This window comes from Siphateles boraxobius, unplaced genomic scaffold (assembly GCF_051911475.1).
Source record: "Siphateles boraxobius isolate OS27281-9 unplaced genomic scaffold, OSU_SipBor_1 65, whole genome shotgun sequence".
In the NCBI taxonomy this organism is placed as follows: Eukaryota; Metazoa; Chordata; class Actinopteri; order Cypriniformes; family Leuciscidae; genus Siphateles; species Siphateles boraxobius.
The window spans coordinates 8,191,849-8,211,270 of NW_027509192.1; the positions used below are offsets into that span (position 1 = coordinate 8,191,849).

A 19,422-nucleotide genomic window follows, 5' to 3' on the forward strand; every position below is an offset into this window, starting at 1 on the left:
ATTTCGCAACTCTGTCTCTGCTTGTATGTAATCGGAGGACAAATGGCTCCTTAGTTTGGAAATGATTTGGGTACAAGGTGATAATTTGAAAATAAAGGCGTTAGTCTAGCCTTAGAAGCTCATTTGAAACATTGCCACGGCTCATTTAAGAAAATGACAGCTCTGAAGAGACGCCGCTTTAGTTTGAGGTAGAGCTAACAATAATAAAGAAAGATGATGATAATCATCACCTTATCTGTTACCACTGAAATGTAGATGTAATGTATTTCCAAATCTAAGCCCATCTTATGCGGAATGTTGCCTAATAGACTGCAACACGATAAAAGCAATGGAAAACAGGCACCTTCAGAATGCGTAAAAGACGCACCGGCCAAGGCAGGTCTAACTCACTGTGTGCCTTCTAATAATGGACAGAACAAGTCGCGTTTTCAGGTGATACATAGATGATGTAGACCTACTGTATTTAAGCACTGTATCACACAAGTTGCAACTTACATCTGTGTCATTCTTTTTGGTGAAATGGTCCCACACACTACTTTTCTTTGCACGCTTCATCCTGTTGTCTGCCCTGGCTCTAACCTCGAGTGTTTTAGCCTGTAGCCTTTGCTTTTCGCAAACCTTGTGAGCACGCGAACCCAAACGCTGTGACCTTGCGCCAAATGTTTTTATTGGTTTATTAAGTACAAACAGGCGAGTTATGAAAAATTGAGTGTGAGGGATTTGTTCACTTCACACAAAAATATCTTGGAATGAGATGGCTAACTGTAGTAGCGTTTAGTCCACTGTCTATAATAGCCTAATTTAGAGATCTCTTTTTTTTTTAACCGACTACCGACAACTTTGATCGGTTAATGTTGATACGGTCAACCATCGGTCAAACGGTCATCGGTTAACATCCCTAATTGGAAGGTGGCAGCACTAGTGGTATTTTAATTGGGATCCCAATCAGCCGACCCGTCGACTACATCGAACTTGAGCAACTGAAAGGGAACGTCTTGGTTACGTACATACGGGGCGGAGTATGAGATGCAGATCTTGCGCGCCAATGTGCATTGGCTCGTTTTAACAGTACTCGAAGATGACAGGCTCCCTAAGCGTGATCCCAGTCATTCGACACTTTGACTACGTCTCCATTCCCTCCTTCAGGGAACGAGGGTTACATATGTAACCGAGACGTTCTGTTTAACACCAAAAACCTGAATCAGTTGCTGTTTGGAACCGTTTTTAAGAGATCTGCGTTAACCAAACACAATCCTTTTTAAAACCACATTAGATCATCAACATTTAGTTTATGACATAACTAATCCAACCTTTCACTATTTCAGCACAGCATCTCATCAAGCAAGCTCCCATTTGTAACACTTTCAGGTGTGTGATATCCCGTTGGTACATCACATGGAAACACACACCTCTACGACGGCTTATCAGAGTGACACATCTCAAGATTTAATTAACACACGATTAATCAGCACTGTTTGCGTGACAACGGCTCCATCACCAGTGTAGTAGAACAGGTGATCCCATTATATCATAATCACCATCCTATGATGATGTAACTCCAATATTAGTTTATAAACAAACATCTCTGATAAACATAATGAGATGAATAAACAACTGGTAACAGCCTATTATGTAACAACATTCCTTTATATATTGTTAGACAGCGCAATTGTATTTGTTGTGTGGTTCTATAATTGTAGAGTTTGAGTGCGTCAACACTAGTGAAGTTTATGCTAACAAACATACAGCCTCATTAAGAGACTCTTGAGTCAGTAAATACCCTACAAATCCAATTATGCCTTGTTAGGGTGAAGATGCAACCCAGCTGTCCAGAGCTTGTGTTAGCCCACTGAAACAATGGAATAGATAAAAGACACACTGGTCACAGACAGGGCAACCTAAACTGTAGAAACAAACAAACCCATAGAATCTACTCAATAAAATAACAATTTGTACTCAATTTATTTCAGGAGATTTCATCCCATGTGATTCTTGAACGAATCATTCTTTCAAGCTAGTAAATGGAATCGAACTGAATTGAACTTTAGTTTTGATGATGCAAGATGCACATCTGAAGTAGCTGCACGATTTTTGCGCAACACATCACAAGTCGATAAACGTGCAAAAAAAATTATCAAAATCAAACCTACAGGCAAAGTTGAAAGTCAGCTTTTCAATCACGTCTGACTCAAAAAGAACCGCATAAGCCTGTTCTAACTGTCGGCTAATACATTCGTTTTTTGTTGGTTCTTTATTATTCATTCATTTCATACAGGTTCTTTAGTTTAACAATCCGTCTGGTTAATTCGGTACTGTGCAAGGAGCGCACCTGCTACTTTGGATGTGTGACTCTCCTTAGCCAGCCCTATGCAAAGCATTCGGGTAGCTAAAAAATCCACTGCCCAGTTTCAGTTAATGCTAAAATAATTTGGGGAGTCAAACTCAGTTCCTGGAGGGCCAATGTCTTGCAGATTTTAGCTCAAACCCCAAATTAAACACACATAAACAAGCTAATTAGGGGAACTTCCAGGCAGGTGTTTTAGAGCTAGTTGGAGCTAAACACTCCAGGACAGTAATTCAGATAGTCCCAACTAAAAAAATGTTTTATTAAACTTAACTTATTTTACATATTTAGGTAGATTAAACACAATTAAATTAAGAAGAAACAAAATGTTTTGCAATTGTGTTGCTTTAACTAATTTTAATTAAAATTAACAAGCATCAAAAATAATTGTTACAGCTTAAGCTGCATGCTGTACTGTTACAACCCTTCATATGCAAAAACATCACCGCAGACAGGTGGACAAAAGAAAAGATAGGCTGTTGGCATGCTGTCCACATGGCTAGGTATGATCCAGAGGGCACCGGTAGATGCCAAAGAAATTCATTCATAATCTGCCAGTCAATTATTCAGAGGGGCCGATACTAATACAATATGTTGGCTTGGAAAGAGAGGGGAAGCATAATTAAGAAACGGTGTCCTATTTTGTATTTATGCTGACTGTTAAAGACAGATAAGGTGCTTACACACTTAAATATGCTAGTGTGAGAGTGTTAACACTGGCTGGTCTTGTCATGTAAATCAGGTGTGTAGGGTGAAACCCACTGCTCTCTGACACATCGGGGTGAATTGCCTGGTTTAATTTGGAGTATCCAGTATCATCAGGAGCGCTGCAAGCTCCCATAAGAAACATTATCGGGTGAGGAGTTCATCTCGATAATGGCTGTATCATCAACACACAGGTTGGAGGTCTAAGGCCTGCCAACACTCAGTTTATCAGACACCAAATCCACATGAGTCAACATATTCCATATGAGACTAAAATGCATTTGAGATTGATATATCAACAACAACCTGGCTGTTTTGAATTCACTTCTTATTAGCATAAAATTTTAGCATAGTATATTAAAAATGAAGTCTGTAGTGTCTGTGTCACTAGCAGCACTAAATAGAATTGCAAGCCATCTGTTTATACTGAACTTTTTTCTGGAGATATATAGCTAACTTTAAATTACTGGAGACTAAAGCTCAGGGCTGGTAACTGGAAGGTTGCTGGTTTGAAGGACATAAAGCACAGTTGAGTCATGATCTATCCCCTTTGTGCCCTTAGGCAAGGCACTTAACCACAAAGTGCTCCAGAGGGATTGTAAGAGGTTAAGGTTAGGCTGGTTAGCATGATCCAGAAAGCCCCTGCTGATAGACCTTAATGGCTTTTACACAGAATGTGTTTTTGTACTCCAGTGTGTTAATTTTCTGTTCTTTTTCTTTGTAAACATGCGGTAGACGAACGTGTTTGCCCATTGCGCTTAAGTCTTGTGACTTTTTAGTGTCTCGTGCACACTTGAGTTCTAAAAATGCGGTGCTCAAGTTCAAAGTAGGTCGACTTTTAAAAAGCACATCTCTAGACCTTGCTTTTTTAATTTCTTTGCCCTCCATGCCTCTTGTGTTTTTGCATTCCATTGCACTAATTATGTAAATATGCAATAAACGGACGTGTTTGACTATTACGAACACATTTTCCGTCTTTTGTTGCGTCTTTCACATCCAGTGTTAAAAAAACGCGGAACTCAAGTGAAAAGTAGTTCAGCTTTTAAAAATCACATCTTGGGGCCTTGCTTTTTTTCATCCCACTGCCCTGCAACTAAAGATTTACATTCCACTGCTCTCATTTTCATTTCACTGCCCTATCACACACAAAAAAAGATTTTTTCTTAATTCATAATATAAGTAATATGTGGATTATTCAATTCAATTTGATAAAATTTTACTATTAATTGAAATGCGTAAATCTTGAAAAAAAGCTTAATCTTTTTGAGTGTATGTCTCTCGTTTATAAACGCAAAAAAGGAATTCTGTGTGAATGGCCCCAGAGGCATTTTTCTCCATTAAAGGCTACTTAAAATTAGCCCTGCATTTGTCTAAATAATGTTTTGCAAGCAACATATAGGCCTAAATCATTAAATTATAGCAAATGTTTTGGCAGTTTTATGGATGCCTTTTGAAATCGTTTGCCGTCTTACATCTTGGATAGTTGCTATTAAAAGGATTGAGGCAATATGCATCTGTGCTGACTATCATAAAAAGTCTTTAAACCTAATCTTAACAATATACAATTGCAAAAAACTGCTTTTCACACAGTCTTTTATTAATAGGTTGCCATAAATCTTCCCAAGCTTAAATTAGAAAATATGTAGCAGTAAGTACAGATGGACAGTATGTTCCACGCACAAACTGGAGCTAATGATAGTACACTGCCCATGTCCAGATGGGCCACATTCAGTGAATCTCTCCTGCAGTCAAAGGAATGGTGGGAACGCAACACCTCCACTAAAAGAATTGAAACCAGCACCAGTCCACCGTTCCAAAGTAATACATTCAGTAGCACATTTAGTGCAACAGCTGTTTCCATGGCAGTGTGACTTGTTGAGCAGAAGTGGGCTCTTTCTCAAAGACTCGCCTCAAGGTCTTTACTGCTTCTCACTCTTATTGAAATGAGTTTCTTCAGAAAACAAATGGTCTATTTTTTTCTGCCAGCTGACGTATTAAAGGGATGCACTGTGAGAATCTTGTGCAGATTTAAATCACAGATGCACAGCTTCTGGTAATACTGTTTTACAGAAAGAAAAAAATCAGTCTAACACTAAATCCACTTATCTTAAGCAAATCCTCACGCGGGGTCTATTCTATAAGCAGAGAACGCAACAGTCACTCAAGACAAGAATATCTTCATTGATTTCAAATTTCAGGTTGGATCCTGGGCTCATGATTTCTGCGGTCTATAGTGTATTTTACACTAAAGTAATAGTTCTTCCAATCAATCAATCAATCAATCAATCAATCAATCAATCAATCAAAAAAAATCATCACCATTTATACTGTCACTTGTTGGTGTAATAAAGTGCACGAAGGAGTGGAGAAACAAAAACAGCCTTTAATAAATTCAAAACAGAAAACTCCCAGGAGAATAACTTAACGCAACCAAATTAACATTGACCATACTGGACTATAGGGAGAAGCCAATATATACAGAGAAGCAAACAAATGAACTAAATGGGACACAGGTGTAAATAGTCAGGAAATTAACAAGGAAATTAAACCACATGGAAACAGGGAAAACCAAACTAAGAGTACGTTTACACAACAACGATATACTTAAAACTGAGAGGTTTTTCCTGTATATTTTCAGCGTACAGAGGACACCATTGTCAAAACGATGCCCATTCACACGGATCTGTGAAAACGAATAAAAACGCTGTATTGTGCTGTCAGGCCTTTAGATGGCGATGAAACATATAGACTGAACACGTAATACGCATTAGCATGACATCATCGTATTCACAGATTCACGTTTTTGTCGTTTACATGAAGACCGTTTTCAAAAACTTGCACTTTGAAACCCGTTTTTAGAAAGGTTGCATTTTCAGGGACCCAAAATGCAGTTGACGTGTAAATGAACGGCCAAAATGCATAAAAAGTCTTCCATTTTTAGTTGAAAACGGTTTAGTGTAAACAGCCCATACAAACTAAACATATTGTGACATATACACCCTCATGTCATTTCAAACCTGTTTAACTTTGTTTTTCCACAAAAGATGATGTTCTTTCTTCCATGGAACACAAAAGATGTTTAACAGGATGTTCATGCTGCTCTCTTTGGATATAAAGAAAGTGAATGGTGACAAGGGACTGTCAAGCTCAAAAAAAGAAAAACCGTAATTAAAGTTATATAATAACCTAGGTTATTATTATAATATCCTATATTTTGTGTCTTTTTTTGGGTATAGTTTTTGGTATAGAGCAGCGTGAACATTCTGCTAAACATCTTTTGTATTCCGTTGAAGATAGAAAACAGATGGATTTAGAATGGCATTTGGATGAGTAAATGATTAAAAAAAATTCTGATAAACTACCGCTTTAAAAACACGCAGTGCTGAATCTGTAAACAGGAGGACATCATTCTCTCTAGCAGAACAGGTCAGCCGGCAGAATGCCACCAGTGTTCCTGTTTTACGCAATAATCTGAGGACAAATGTCACCAACCTGTCATCCATTAAAAAAACCCGAATGGCAGTATTTTCAAAATAGATGCACGAGTAGTTGTAGTATATCAGCAGAAACAGGCACCCACAGGTTCATAACATCATGTTGTAACTGCTTTATGGGTTTGCCGTTGCATCAGTGTTTTGGTATTGGCCAAACCCTGTATACCCAATATTGGGTATTGGGTACCTGCAAATTTTTACATCTGCCATTGGTCCAACAAACAGATAATTCTGCCCCAAACCTGAGTCAATGGTGCTTACCTATATGTCTGTAAATGAGGACAGGAGACCTTATTTTAACACTGAAAAAGCTTCAGCTTTCATTTTTTCCCCTCCCTGAAGTTAAAGCCATTATTAACATTTTAATAGAGGTTTGTTTATATGCACATATGCTGCACGAGGTTATGAGTCATCCCTTTGAACAATGTTTTAAATTCACCTACCTTTTTCACCAAAGGAAGGCTAATGCTCTTCTCCTTTATGAGGGCTTCTAGTTTCTTCCTTGCAGCCTTTCTGTTCACAGAAAAAAATATCTATGTTTTAGGAAATGCTACACTGAAACAAACGGTGCAGTCGAATTTCTTTTTTACTCAGAAATTACTGGTATATTTCACAAATAATTACAAAGAAACAGCAATTAACACATTGATTTAAAAGTGTAATTTTGAAGTAAAAAAAGACTGAAAGAGTATTTTCTTGTAAAACTCCAAATATTATTGTTTTATTTTATTGATTCCAATGTTTTTCATTTTACAGTGTAGGCCTGGCCAACGTGTAATATAAAAACTATATTCATATATCAAAACTATATAGAAAAATATTCATAACACTCATTTATAAAGGTTATAGAATTATGTGCAGTTTAATGTCCAGTGTATCATTCAGTCTGATGATATATAGTAGTGCCGAAAGCTGCGAGCTACTAGTGACCCCAGCTGGTTAAAAAGGTATATAGCCTATTTTATTTTCTCTACAGATTTGTCCTCTATTCACTCTGTGTAGCATCATAAGATAAACATATTTTTGCAGATGTCATAAATCTTTTTAAAATGTATGTTAAATGATAACTTGCACAACTCAATGCAACTAAATTACAAAAACGAAAATTGGAAGAATGCTTTACAACAAAGTATAATCGGCGTTGTCTACTAACGTTACTTACTTTTTGTCCATAGTCAGATGTCCTCATTTAAAATGGTGTATGGAAATTCATACATTTCTCTCCATCTTCTTATATTTGATGGATTAGTAGTGTACTGTAGTAAACGGCAGCGCGCAGAGTGAATCTGATGAGGGCGGCAGGCAGGTGGCGCGCCTCCCACGCGCGTGTTCCCTCTTGTTGTAGTGGCCACCGTAACCATGGTGACAACGTTACAACGCAGAGATTATACAACGTGAAATACGATTGAAAGTTTTGTTTTTCCGTTTAAAGGGAAGTAAAGCCACAGTTGGATGTTGCTTCAACTTTGGCCACGTTAGGTGTGTTTTTTTTTATTGTTAAAACTAAAAAGAAAAAGATCTCTCCTTTTTAATCTTTTATGATATTGTTTTACCCTAAGTATATCCATTAAAATAATACATAATTATATATAAATATGAATATGTTTATGATTTAAACAATGAGTGCAATTAACCATTTCAATATTTATCACGTGAAAATTAGTTTTTATGGCTGTACCTTTCATCACAACCAACAACACCACACATTTGTTTTCTCGAAAGTTGTTTACAACAGTGTCAATGAAAAGCTTTAGAACTATCTATTTTTAGAAAATGTGTGAAGAAACCAATGAAAAATATTTACTGCATACAATTTTTACAAAATTAGCAAAAAGTGTCAAAATATTATGTTAATATTAGCCTATTTGTTATATAGGACCTATTTTTATTTATTAATTTTTTTACTACCGGGTATTTATACTATTTAGGCTATGTAAGCTATGACATATAAAGTGAGCCATTTCTCTCCAAAAATAGGCTACTTAATGTAATTTCCTTCACAGAATTCCCTTAAACAAATCAAATTAGATGTTTAGGATATAGCCTATTAAGATGTGGAAACAAATGTTCATGATTTTCAGAAAAGCTGACAAATTGAAAGAATTCTTCTGTGATGCCTCAATGTGCTGGTTTTATACCAGTAACATATTGATTATAATATCAAGAACACAAAGCAATTACATTACATTTTACATTATGTATCAATTTTCTTTCAGTTCTATTTAGTCAAGCAGGCTTTTTTGAAACTCAGGCGATGATGTCCTAATTTTTTTCTTGTGACTAATTGAAAAGAGACAGTGTCGTGTGTGATTTAGGCTTCAAGAGACAAAGAGCTCAACAAATGTGTCACTCTACCTGTAACTAATACAGCATGCATCTTTAATAGAGGTCTTGTCTATGTAACTGAGAACAAATCCTGTATTCACACCTCATGCTTCTGTTCAATGACAACAGTGTCCCATCCTAAATGATACAGTGACACAATATACTACTAATATTACACTATTGCAGCACGAAAGGAATTGATATTATTCAGTGGACCATTTAGGTCCTCGAGTGCCATTAGGCCCGCACAAAGGTCTATATCCTATTAAATATAGGCTATAATAATTATCTTAATTATGATAGCCTAGTATTATATCTGATAAACATCCCAAACATTTCAGGCCTACATGTAGACAAACATTTTTATATTGTTCTACAAGAATAATCAGATTTTGTGTGGTTAATATGCAGCAATTTAAAAAAATGCAGCAATTATAATTTTTAATAATAAATAGGCCTTATCGATTTTTGCTTGTAATCAGTGCAGGAGAGGACTCACATTTTTTATCTTTTATTGCTAACTTTTGTTCAGTATGTCGGTCTGAAATATTAAATGATAATTATTGAGAAAGAAATCATTAGAATAAATTAGTTTTAAGAAAAAATTCGACAAACCTCCTGTCGAGAAGAATCTGCTGCTACCAATTTCACACTAGCTGATCAGCTGACAGCTAGACGAGTAAAACAAGCGGAGGTAAGCCGGAAGTGTCTTGCAAGCAAATAATAATCAGAGACTTTGATAATATTGAACAGTTTGCTGAAAAATGCATGACCATTTCAACCACACTTGTTTTTCAAACATACTTGAGTTTTTATGTGGTTTTTTAGTCTTCTGGGACGAGCTCGTTTCCGAACACTGAATTTATTCGTGTGATGTTAGCTTTTGTTGAAAAGCATTTGTTATTCAAATAATTAAAACGATGTGCTTAGTTATGAACATATATTTGTATCCATATTTTCTGTATTTGTCTAACGAGATTTTCTCGCTACATCACGATGGCACAGTTATTTGACGTGCTTATATTTTTTCAGTCCGTCTCTGCAGAATCTATGGCTGTGTCTCAAAACCTAAGGAGCTGCCTCTAGACAGCATTCATAATAGTTATGTCTGTATCTGTCGTCTATGCTGTAAATCCATCATTTGTTTGTCTGTCTTCTGAATACAGGCTAAGATGAGGAAAAACAAAGTGAAAACCAATACAATTGAAAAGGAGTTTGTGTTTGAGTTTAAGGCAGGAAAACATCACTGTGACCTCAAAGTACCACTTCAGTTCCCACTCAAAGAAAATGTTAGTGATCTTCATGGACGGATCATGCTGCTTCATAAAATCCCCTGTTTTGTAGAAAATGGTAATGTATTAACATTTATTTGAGCATGTATCAGATTCAATCCTCAGTTTATCAACACATTATTTTCAAGTCGTAAAATATGAATTACTGTGTAAACCCTCTAACGCTTCTGCATTGATTTTAGACTTGAAAAACAAACTAGTTAGTTTCATAGAGAGGGAAATGTTAGCGGATTACGACCGAGAAGCAGAGGCAGCCCTGCAGAGACTCACTACTGGAGAGGTTGACATCAACAAACTTACAAATATATGGGCCAAGGCCTATTCTGAGGTAAGAGGACAGTCTCAATCTAATGATTAAATTATTTCAGTATTATAACATTCCTTCTACATCTACACCTGCACCATTTTATTCATTGGCATGACATTCAAATTTTTTAAGGCCTATTTTTTTTAAACAACATACTTGTCTTATTTTTAGTTTTCTCTGAATATTAACATTAAGAAGATATTTTAACATGAAAACAAAAACATTCACACTTCAGCTTTTAATTCTAAATCAATTTCCATTTATTAATAATATCAGTCAATTCACTTTTATTTATATTGTGCTTTACACAATACAGGTTATTTCAAAGCAGCTTCACATTAGTAAAACATGAAAATAAATAAGTGTCAATTTTGAATCAAATTCTATTTAATCTGTTTCACAGCTCTACAGAAGTTAATAGTGGCATTATATTTCTGCTTAATTTAGTATGTTGTTTCAATTTCAAGTCATTGTTTCAATGTTCATTAATTATTAACCAAGTTATGATAAGCAGCTCAACAGAAGGCAATAGTGTCATTATTCAATTAAATTCTGTTAAATGTTGCTTCAGTTAAGCTTAATAACAGTGTGTTGGTTGCAAAGTTAGTGTCATAGATAGAGATGGACCAAAATGAAAATTCTAGGCTGGAGCGGAGCGGAAAATTCAGGTTGCACTTGCCAAAAACCGAAGTCGATAAATAAATAATTATCAATTAATAAATCTAATTAATTGAATAATCACAAACATTTAAATTAGACCAAAGGCAGTTTTTTATATCTGTATTTTATTAACAGAATTGTTTCTACTTAAGTTTGTTGGTGAAATAAACCTTTAACAACAATAAACTGTAATAACTTGTTTTCATGACAGATTTATTGAAACATGCAATAAATAGGCTAATTCAGTCTTCACTAACAGGTAAAGTAAAAACTGAACACAGTCAAAACATGCAATCAGAGAAGTGATATGGAACTGTAATGCGGTCAAGACCTGCCTGGAACTACTTTAGCCACGCATTTCCCTGAAAATAATTGCATATCTTAGAACGTTCATCAGATTCAAGCATTCAACTGCCCTGTAGTATACTAAATGTATTTTTCAGTCACTGATTTCGATCCTCCAAATCCATTTAGGACTGAAACCGAAAATAGCTACTGTAAATTTTTTGTTTTTCCCGGAAAGATATTTTGCCAGCTGAACAATTATGTTTTTTACACAACATTACAATACATTGAACCCACTGTAATTCTATCCCTTACAATCTCATACAATCAATACAGTTAAATCAATTGAACTACTCAATGTCAGTCATCTTTTAATTTGCTAATTTGTATTTTAAACCAATAAATCACCCTGGCTCTGCCCACACAAATAATTCCTTTGAAACAGAATATCTGTCCTATTTCCACATTTAAGAAGGTCAGCCTGACCATCTGCATAAGCACTTCAAAGTATTGCAGTTTAAATTCTGCTTCCACTTGCTCCAGCAAACTTATAAAAAGAAAGCAGAATCCGCCCCCTCCCTTTTCTATGAAGCGCTGATGGCTCACAGCTATGCACACAGGATAACCATTAACATTTTACAGCAGCCATACACAAATACACATGGATGCTCTCCAATCTATTTCAAGCCCATCAAATGGCCTTTTAACGACCACCTGGTTGTTTGTGTAAAAAGATTCTTATGGTTTTATTTATTGCGGTTAATTAAGCTTCCAGGTCTTTCTTCATATACAAAGTATGTAGGAAAAAAAGTTCATCTAATGTATAAAAATAGGTTAAACAACCGACTATTTTATCTTGAAAAAATAGGAACTATAAATATTAATAAAAATATCAGATTTAAAGACCTTTATTACCCCTCAGGTAAAAAAAAATCTAGTTTTTAATGTTGTTTGTATGTCTATGGGGTGTTTATGCTTTAAGACAAACCATGTGCAAATGCATAAGTCAACACCATTGCTGCTGAATATTTTCTTAAAACTGCATTGAAAAAATACTAATATAACAATATAGCGGTTGAATTATGTATATGATGTATATTACGATGTTATGATGAACTATATGCCTTTCTGCACTGACGTTCGATGATGTTCAAAGCGTTTCTAACTCAAAGCTTTCTGAGTCTGAGATGGTGAACGGGAATATGGTTTATGTAACATATTAGCAACACATTATTAGCTTTTTGAGAACATAGTCAATCATATCAATTACTGTTATGTGTCCGACGTTGTAGAAAGCGATACATAAAACGCATTACCATTCTGATACATCGACTTTTGTTGTTGAGTCTGTACAGTTCTCTCTTCTGAATAAGTTTTTGATATAAACATGGCTAAATGGCTAAATTAAACCAATATTTCCAATCGCCACTGTGTAGCATTTACTACAGTTGATCGAGTGGATCAGGAAGTCTGAGTTGGTGTGATTGAGTGGAGACAGTGACTAATTTGCATATTCATGGCTCTGCGTATACTTATTGAATAAAGGGTGTAGATTTACATTCAAGCTATTTTAGGCATGAAAATATTATTTTCACAAAAAAAATAAAAACGTTTAGATAGATCATTTTGATTATCTAAGATGGGTTTTAATGGATACATACAATTATTGACTGCAGGGGGACTTTAAAACAATAACAAACAAATACATTTAGGGAAATCAATTTATGTAGTTCCAGTAGGTGACTAGTTGGTACCGAACAAGTATTCAGAAAGTCGATTACTCTTGTGCCACCCTGATAAGTGTGTCTGTTCTGTATCATTTCTGTGTGTAGACTACACTGGAACATGCCCGTCCTGAAGAACCCAGCTGGGACGACGATTTTGCGTGTGTCTATCATGAACTGATCCACTCTCCAGCCTCAGAGACCCTTCTCAACCTGGAACACAATTACTTTGTCAGTGTCTCTGAGCTCATCAGCGAGAGAGACATGGAGCTCAAGAAACTTCAGGAGAGGTTTGTGTGGGAGTTTGCAGCGAGATGGAATTCTGTTTTATGAGGCAAAATGCCAGGGAGTGCAATTTGGATAATGAGCTCTGAACGTAAATGTAGAATGTCCCCATATTCAGACAAAAATAAGAAGTTTTGTTTAATTGCATAATAGTGCAGATGGAGTACTTTTATTTGTGTGTTTTTTTGCATATATATTTTTTTAAAGATAATGATAATATTAATTGTTTGAACAGAAAAGTTGTGACTGAAATGCAAGTCAACATTTGGACACAACTTTATTTTTTATTATGACTATTTTTCGCATGTTACATAAATACATATACTGTACATACAGTGTGTGTATATATATATATATATATATGTATTGTATATAAATATAACACACACACACACACATACACACACACACACACACACACACAGATATATATATATATATATATACACAGACACACACAGATATATATGTAATGTGTATATATATATATATATATATATAATGTATGTGTGTGTGTGTATATAAACACTTTTATGTTGATGTGATTAATCGTGATTAATCTTTTTGTCAGCTATATATATATGACCTTGAGTATATTTTATATCCAATCATTTTAGATTTTATTAGTAATCATAAACACAACTGAAAATACAGGAATCATTATCTACTACATTTGAGCTCCTTCATAAGAAACATGTCCAAAACTCCCACTATGAAATAGATGAAATATTAGAATTTGTCTTTACAGACAGGCTGTTGAGATGAATAAAGTCATGCAGGAGCTGGGAAAGAGCTTGTGTGACCAGGATGTGAATACAGTGGCTGCCCAACACTTTGATGCACAGCAAGTAAGACCAAACTGTCAGTCAGATTGAAACAATCTATAATAATGCAAAACATATTAATGACTCCAGACTCTTCTGTTTGGTGTTTTTGTGATGGGAAGGTGCTAGAGAACAAGTGGGCTAGTGAACAGAAGCATGTCACAGGCATCCAGAAACACGAGTACCAGGAATGGGTGATGAAGCTTCACCGGGACCTACAGAACCCCAACAACAGCACAATAAAGTGAGTGAAAGAGAAAGATGTTTAGATACTGATGGCATTAAGATTATGAATCCTTGCCGAGGTGATCAATGATTGTGTCAGGTGGTGAAGTGAATAGTAGTGGAAATCGGACACAGAAAGCTGCCCATGTGCGAGTAACATCCTCAAAGAGATTTTTCTGGTTCTGATTTTGGAATTTCTGCCTTAGACATTTCATTCACTTTCATTTTACTGTGAATATTTTTAACACCACATTAGATGTGGTTTCAGTAACAGTTCTAACTGATTTTTACAGCATCCCCGCTTTGACACATTGACACCGTCTAGCACATGAGTGAATAGTGTTACACTTGAGCCAACAGCAAAACAACTGTATTTATCATTGTGATTGATGGACGGCGAGGAACTTTAGAAGTTGAGCTTGTTATTTGTGTTTCAGCGAGGAGATCAAGGTGCAGCCCGGTCAGCTGGGGGAGGCAGGGGAAGCGGGGGCTCGGCTCTTCGAGGAGCAGCGACAGCTGGAGGAGAGCTTCACCATCCACTTAGGTATGGTGTTTCCTTGGAAACATTGGGCGCTACAAAACTACACATAAAAATACCTACATACAACAAACCGGCGCGGGGATTTACGCCCACTTCCAATGTGTTTTCAGTCTGCCTCTCAAGGTCATTATAATAAAACAACGTTTTGTTCACATGTAGTGGACATGTTCCATTAATGTTTGAGCATAAAGTGTCCAAATGCATTTTGTCTCAATTTAAAACTTTTTTTTGTGAAATGTTTTGCTTAAAATATTTTTTTGCCACTATGTTTGATAATTTAGTATCTAGTATAATGACATTCTTGCACATTCATGCATTTTTGTAGTGGCTTAACCAAATATTTTTATCTGAACACGTTTTTAAAAAGAAACTAAAAACTAAAATAAGTCATTTCAAATGTGTTTTATAGACTTATAAAGTCAAATTGTGTTGTGAGATATAAGCTAATTTCTCGCCATTGAGTTTATAGCTCACAATTCTGAGTATATAACTCGTGGGGAAAAAACATCAGATTTGAGATAAAGTCGCAATTACCTTTTTTAATTTTTTATTCTGCGGTGGAAACAAGCTTCCATAGAATTTAGATGCCACAACACTATAAAATACAGTATAAAAATGGATTACATTGATTTAACAGTGCCATTGAACTATTAGTGTTAATAAATATGAACTAAAATGTTTACTAAGTGAGCATTAAAAGACAGCAACATATCAAATATGATAAATATTTGATATATCGACCAGTATAGACTACTGTTCAAAAGTTCTTCTACTTTTCAGAAATTCAATAATTTCTTTTTTAAAGAAATAGTAATACATTTATTTAGCAAGGATGCATTAAATTGATCAAAAGCGACAATAGAGACATTTATGATGTTACACAATATTTTTATTTCAAATAAATGCTGTTGAACTTTCTATTCATCAAAGAATCCTGAAAAACTGTTCTCAACACTGATACAGTAGTAATAAGAAATGTTTCTTGAGCAGCAAATCAGCATATTTGAATGATTTCTGAAGTGTGACACTGACTAATGAAAATTCAGCTTTGCATCACAGAAACAAATAGAATAAAATACAATTATTTTCAATTGCAATAATATTTCACAGCATTGTGTTTTCTACTGTATTTTTCGATCTTATAAACGCAGCCTTGGTGAGCATAAGAGACTTCTTTCAAAAACATTAAATTAAAAATCTTACCGACCCAAAATTTTGAACAGTAGAGTATATCCAATATTAACCGTACATCAAAATATTTATTTTTTAATAAACGGATACAAAAAGCCACCGATGTGATGCGTATATTTCTGTCTTTCAGGGGCTCAGCTGAAGACCATGCACAATCTCCGTCTCCTGCGATCTGATGTTCTGGACTTTTGTAAGCACCGTCGGCACAGCAGCAGCGGGGTGAAGTTACGGCGACTGCAGACTGCCCTCTCGCTCTACTCCACATCGCTCTGCGGCCTGGTGCTGCTGGTCGACAACAGAGTCAACTCGTACAGTGGCATCAAGAGAGGTAGCATTTCCTTGCAAAGATAAACAGAAGTCAAAATAAGAGACAACTAACATAAACAACAATAACATCTTCAATTGTTCCTATGGCACCAGACTTTGCAACAGTGTCTAAGGAGTGCACAGACTTCCACTTCCCTAGAGTTGATGAGCAGCTGGACACCATCCAGCAGGTGGTGCTGTACGCACGAGCTCAGCGCAGCAGCAAGCAGAGAGAGCAGCCCGGTGAGTGACACAACAACTGTGCGTGTGTCCGTCCAAAACCAGCACCTATGCATTGCACCATCGCATATCCAACTTCAGTCCCACCACGAGGAAGTGTTCGGTTTCATTTGACAGGGACTATGACAGGCTACAATGAAACTTGATACACTTTTTTTTTTTTCAAGGTGCACAAATGTTTTGGCAGAAAGTGGAGTGCACTGGTACAGTTTTTCATTTTGCTTACCTTGTAATAACTGTTGCATATTTAATTAACACAGTTACATAGCTTTGATTGAAAGAGAACTTTAGAGTTTTGTTAAGTCATTTGCAGTGAATTTAAACCACTGAGATTCAAATTTTATTGTGTGGTAATTGGTAACTTTTGACCGGTAGTGTATGTACATAAAGGTGTTGAAAATGTCATACATATACATTTCACTCCTAAATCAAAAGGAAATTACATGAAACATAAATGTATTTATTTATTTAAATTAAGCACATCCTCCCACCCCAATCAACAGCAGCCTGCTTTTTCTTATTTTTAAAACAAATTTAAAATTGTTTGTTGCCTTTTTATTATATTTGTGTGAAATTTTTCTGCCTTATTTTTTTTATGACAAACACATTTTCTCCCAAATTCAGTTACTATAATGCAAATAAAAATTGTATAATCTTTAAATTGTAAAATGTATTTATACATTATTTTTATGCATTTGTTGTACTGACTATAATGTGTGAAGATTAGAATGGAAAGAATTATTGTGTCCAATAAATCTAATGACAATCATCGTTTAAAATTATGATAATTACAAACTCAAAAGTGAAGTACAACATATTTGGATGCATTACACTAATACACATCTTGATTTTGTTTTGTAGAGATGCCAAGAAACGGGGGAAGTGAAGACAAAAATAAGATCATAGATAGGAATTCCTCCAATATCCTCCCAGGTAATTCAAACATTGCTGTATGCTTTTAGCGCTCTGTTCGATTAGTCCTAACATGCTGTGGTTTTTCATAAGGTGAATTCTACATCTCTCGCCATTCCAACCTGTCTGAGGTTCATATTGTCTTCCACCTCTGTGTGGATGATAACGTGCGTTCGGGGAACATCACAGCCCGGGACCCGGCCATCATGGGCCTGAGGAACATCTTGAAGGTCTGCTGCACCCATGACATCACCACCATCACCATCCCACTGCTGCTGGTGCATGACATGTCTGAGGTAAGAGTAGATGACATTTCATTTAATTAAAGAAAACATTTTTTGCTGAACTATTTTGTAAACATTTACAAACAATGACTTGTGCTTACATTATTTAAGCATCTGTGAAGTGAATCATGGGAGTGATTCATGTCTGAATTCCTGAAAGTGTTCAAAGCCTGAACTTTTGAGCCACTAGACACAATTTTGAATGGAATGTCTGTAAAAATTGTAGTTGAAGACTTAAATATCGCAGGGTGTTCAAAAACCCAACTGAGCCTCAACTTTTCTATTACAGGAATCTATAACAATCTACATTCTAAGTGTGCTCCAGAGCATTCTGCTGCCAACTACCATCATTAAGATGTTTTTGTGGGAATGTTGGAGGCTTTGGCCCTTTATATTGGCATCTAGTTCTAGAACATTAGAACATGCAAACAAGCAGCCAAACAAAACAAAACATTCCAGTTCCTTTTTAACCACCTGCGTCACACTACATATATCTGATATATTTGCTCTCAAGAAGCAAAAAGCATTTTTGTTCACTAGTGATCGGTGTTCCTATTATTCAGCATGCATTTGTTTTCCTTGAAAATGTTGCTTCATTGTGCACACTTAATTACTGTAATTTATTAACAAGCCTAAGCATGTGATCTGGCTTGCATTGATGTGTGGAAAATGAAAAGGGCCATGTCCTATTATGCAAACAATTCTATTCTACTTAAAATATGAAAATATAAATAAATAAATCATCATTTTGAATCCTAAAGTGAATTTAGGTAGTGATGGGAATTGCTTTGCCAAATGTTTGAAGCAGTTTCGAAGCGCTCGAAACGCCACATGCTGGTGGTGCCTGCTGGTAAAAACAGTGTAAATGCAATTAAAAGTCATTCAAAACGTGCATAAAAACACATTTTACAAACCAATCGTAAATGTATCTATTAAATGCAGTTAACAAATCATTTTAGACCATTAAATATGAAGTGTCTGTAATGTATAATATAATATTTAATAAATTGTAGGGGTTGTTTTATGGAGAGCTTGGTTAATCAGGCCAATAAGAGATTTTTAACTACAACTCTTCCTTATTATACAAATGTGTCATTAAAAATGTCATGTGTGTCAAATTCATAAAACTATATAGACACTGGTTCATGTGTTCACAGAGATCATTGGCCCTAGCGTTGAGCCATTGAAATTTCGAAATGTTTCAAAACAGTTATGACATAGCGAAGTCGTTAACTAAAATCACGTGACTTTGAACATTTGAAACATGTTGCGAAACAATGTTTCAAAACAAATGAATTGCAAGGGTTTTGAAGCTTCACGAAGCGCCAATCAATAAATTTAGGCATCACAACATTAAAAATAGATTTTTTTTTAGATGTAACATTAGTTTTTTAAAAAAAGATTAACTGTGAGTGAGCATAAGGTGACAACAAAGGTAACAGACTATGTAAAAAAGAAGAATATGCAATAAAAATATC

At 35.5% G+C, this 19,422-nt stretch overlaps 1 protein-coding gene across 2 annotated transcripts in view; it reads left to right on the forward strand.

Moving 5' to 3' along the window:
* Positions 1-9,496: 9,496 nt before the first annotated feature.
* The window catches only part of ferry3 (FERRY endosomal RAB5 effector complex subunit 3), a 33,946-nt gene continuing 24,020 nt past the window's right edge, over positions 9,497-19,422 (forward strand). For both annotated transcript variants that reach the window (XM_077210661.1, XM_077210662.1), the window contains exons 1-11: positions 9,497-9,562; positions 10,035-10,218; positions 10,343-10,488; positions 13,245-13,426; positions 14,170-14,269; positions 14,368-14,489; positions 14,908-15,014; positions 16,333-16,530; positions 16,623-16,751; positions 17,610-17,681; positions 17,754-17,956. In XM_077210661.1, coding sequence (XP_077066776.1) covers positions 10,041-10,218; positions 10,343-10,488; positions 13,245-13,426; positions 14,170-14,269; positions 14,368-14,489; positions 14,908-15,014; positions 16,333-16,530; positions 16,623-16,751; positions 17,610-17,681; positions 17,754-17,956 — 1,437 coding nt within the window. In that variant the 5' untranslated portion in view covers positions 9,497-9,562; positions 10,035-10,040. The remainder of the gene's footprint in view (positions 9,563-10,034; positions 10,219-10,342; positions 10,489-13,244; positions 13,427-14,169; positions 14,270-14,367; positions 14,490-14,907; positions 15,015-16,332; positions 16,531-16,622; positions 16,752-17,609; positions 17,682-17,753; positions 17,957-19,422) is intronic.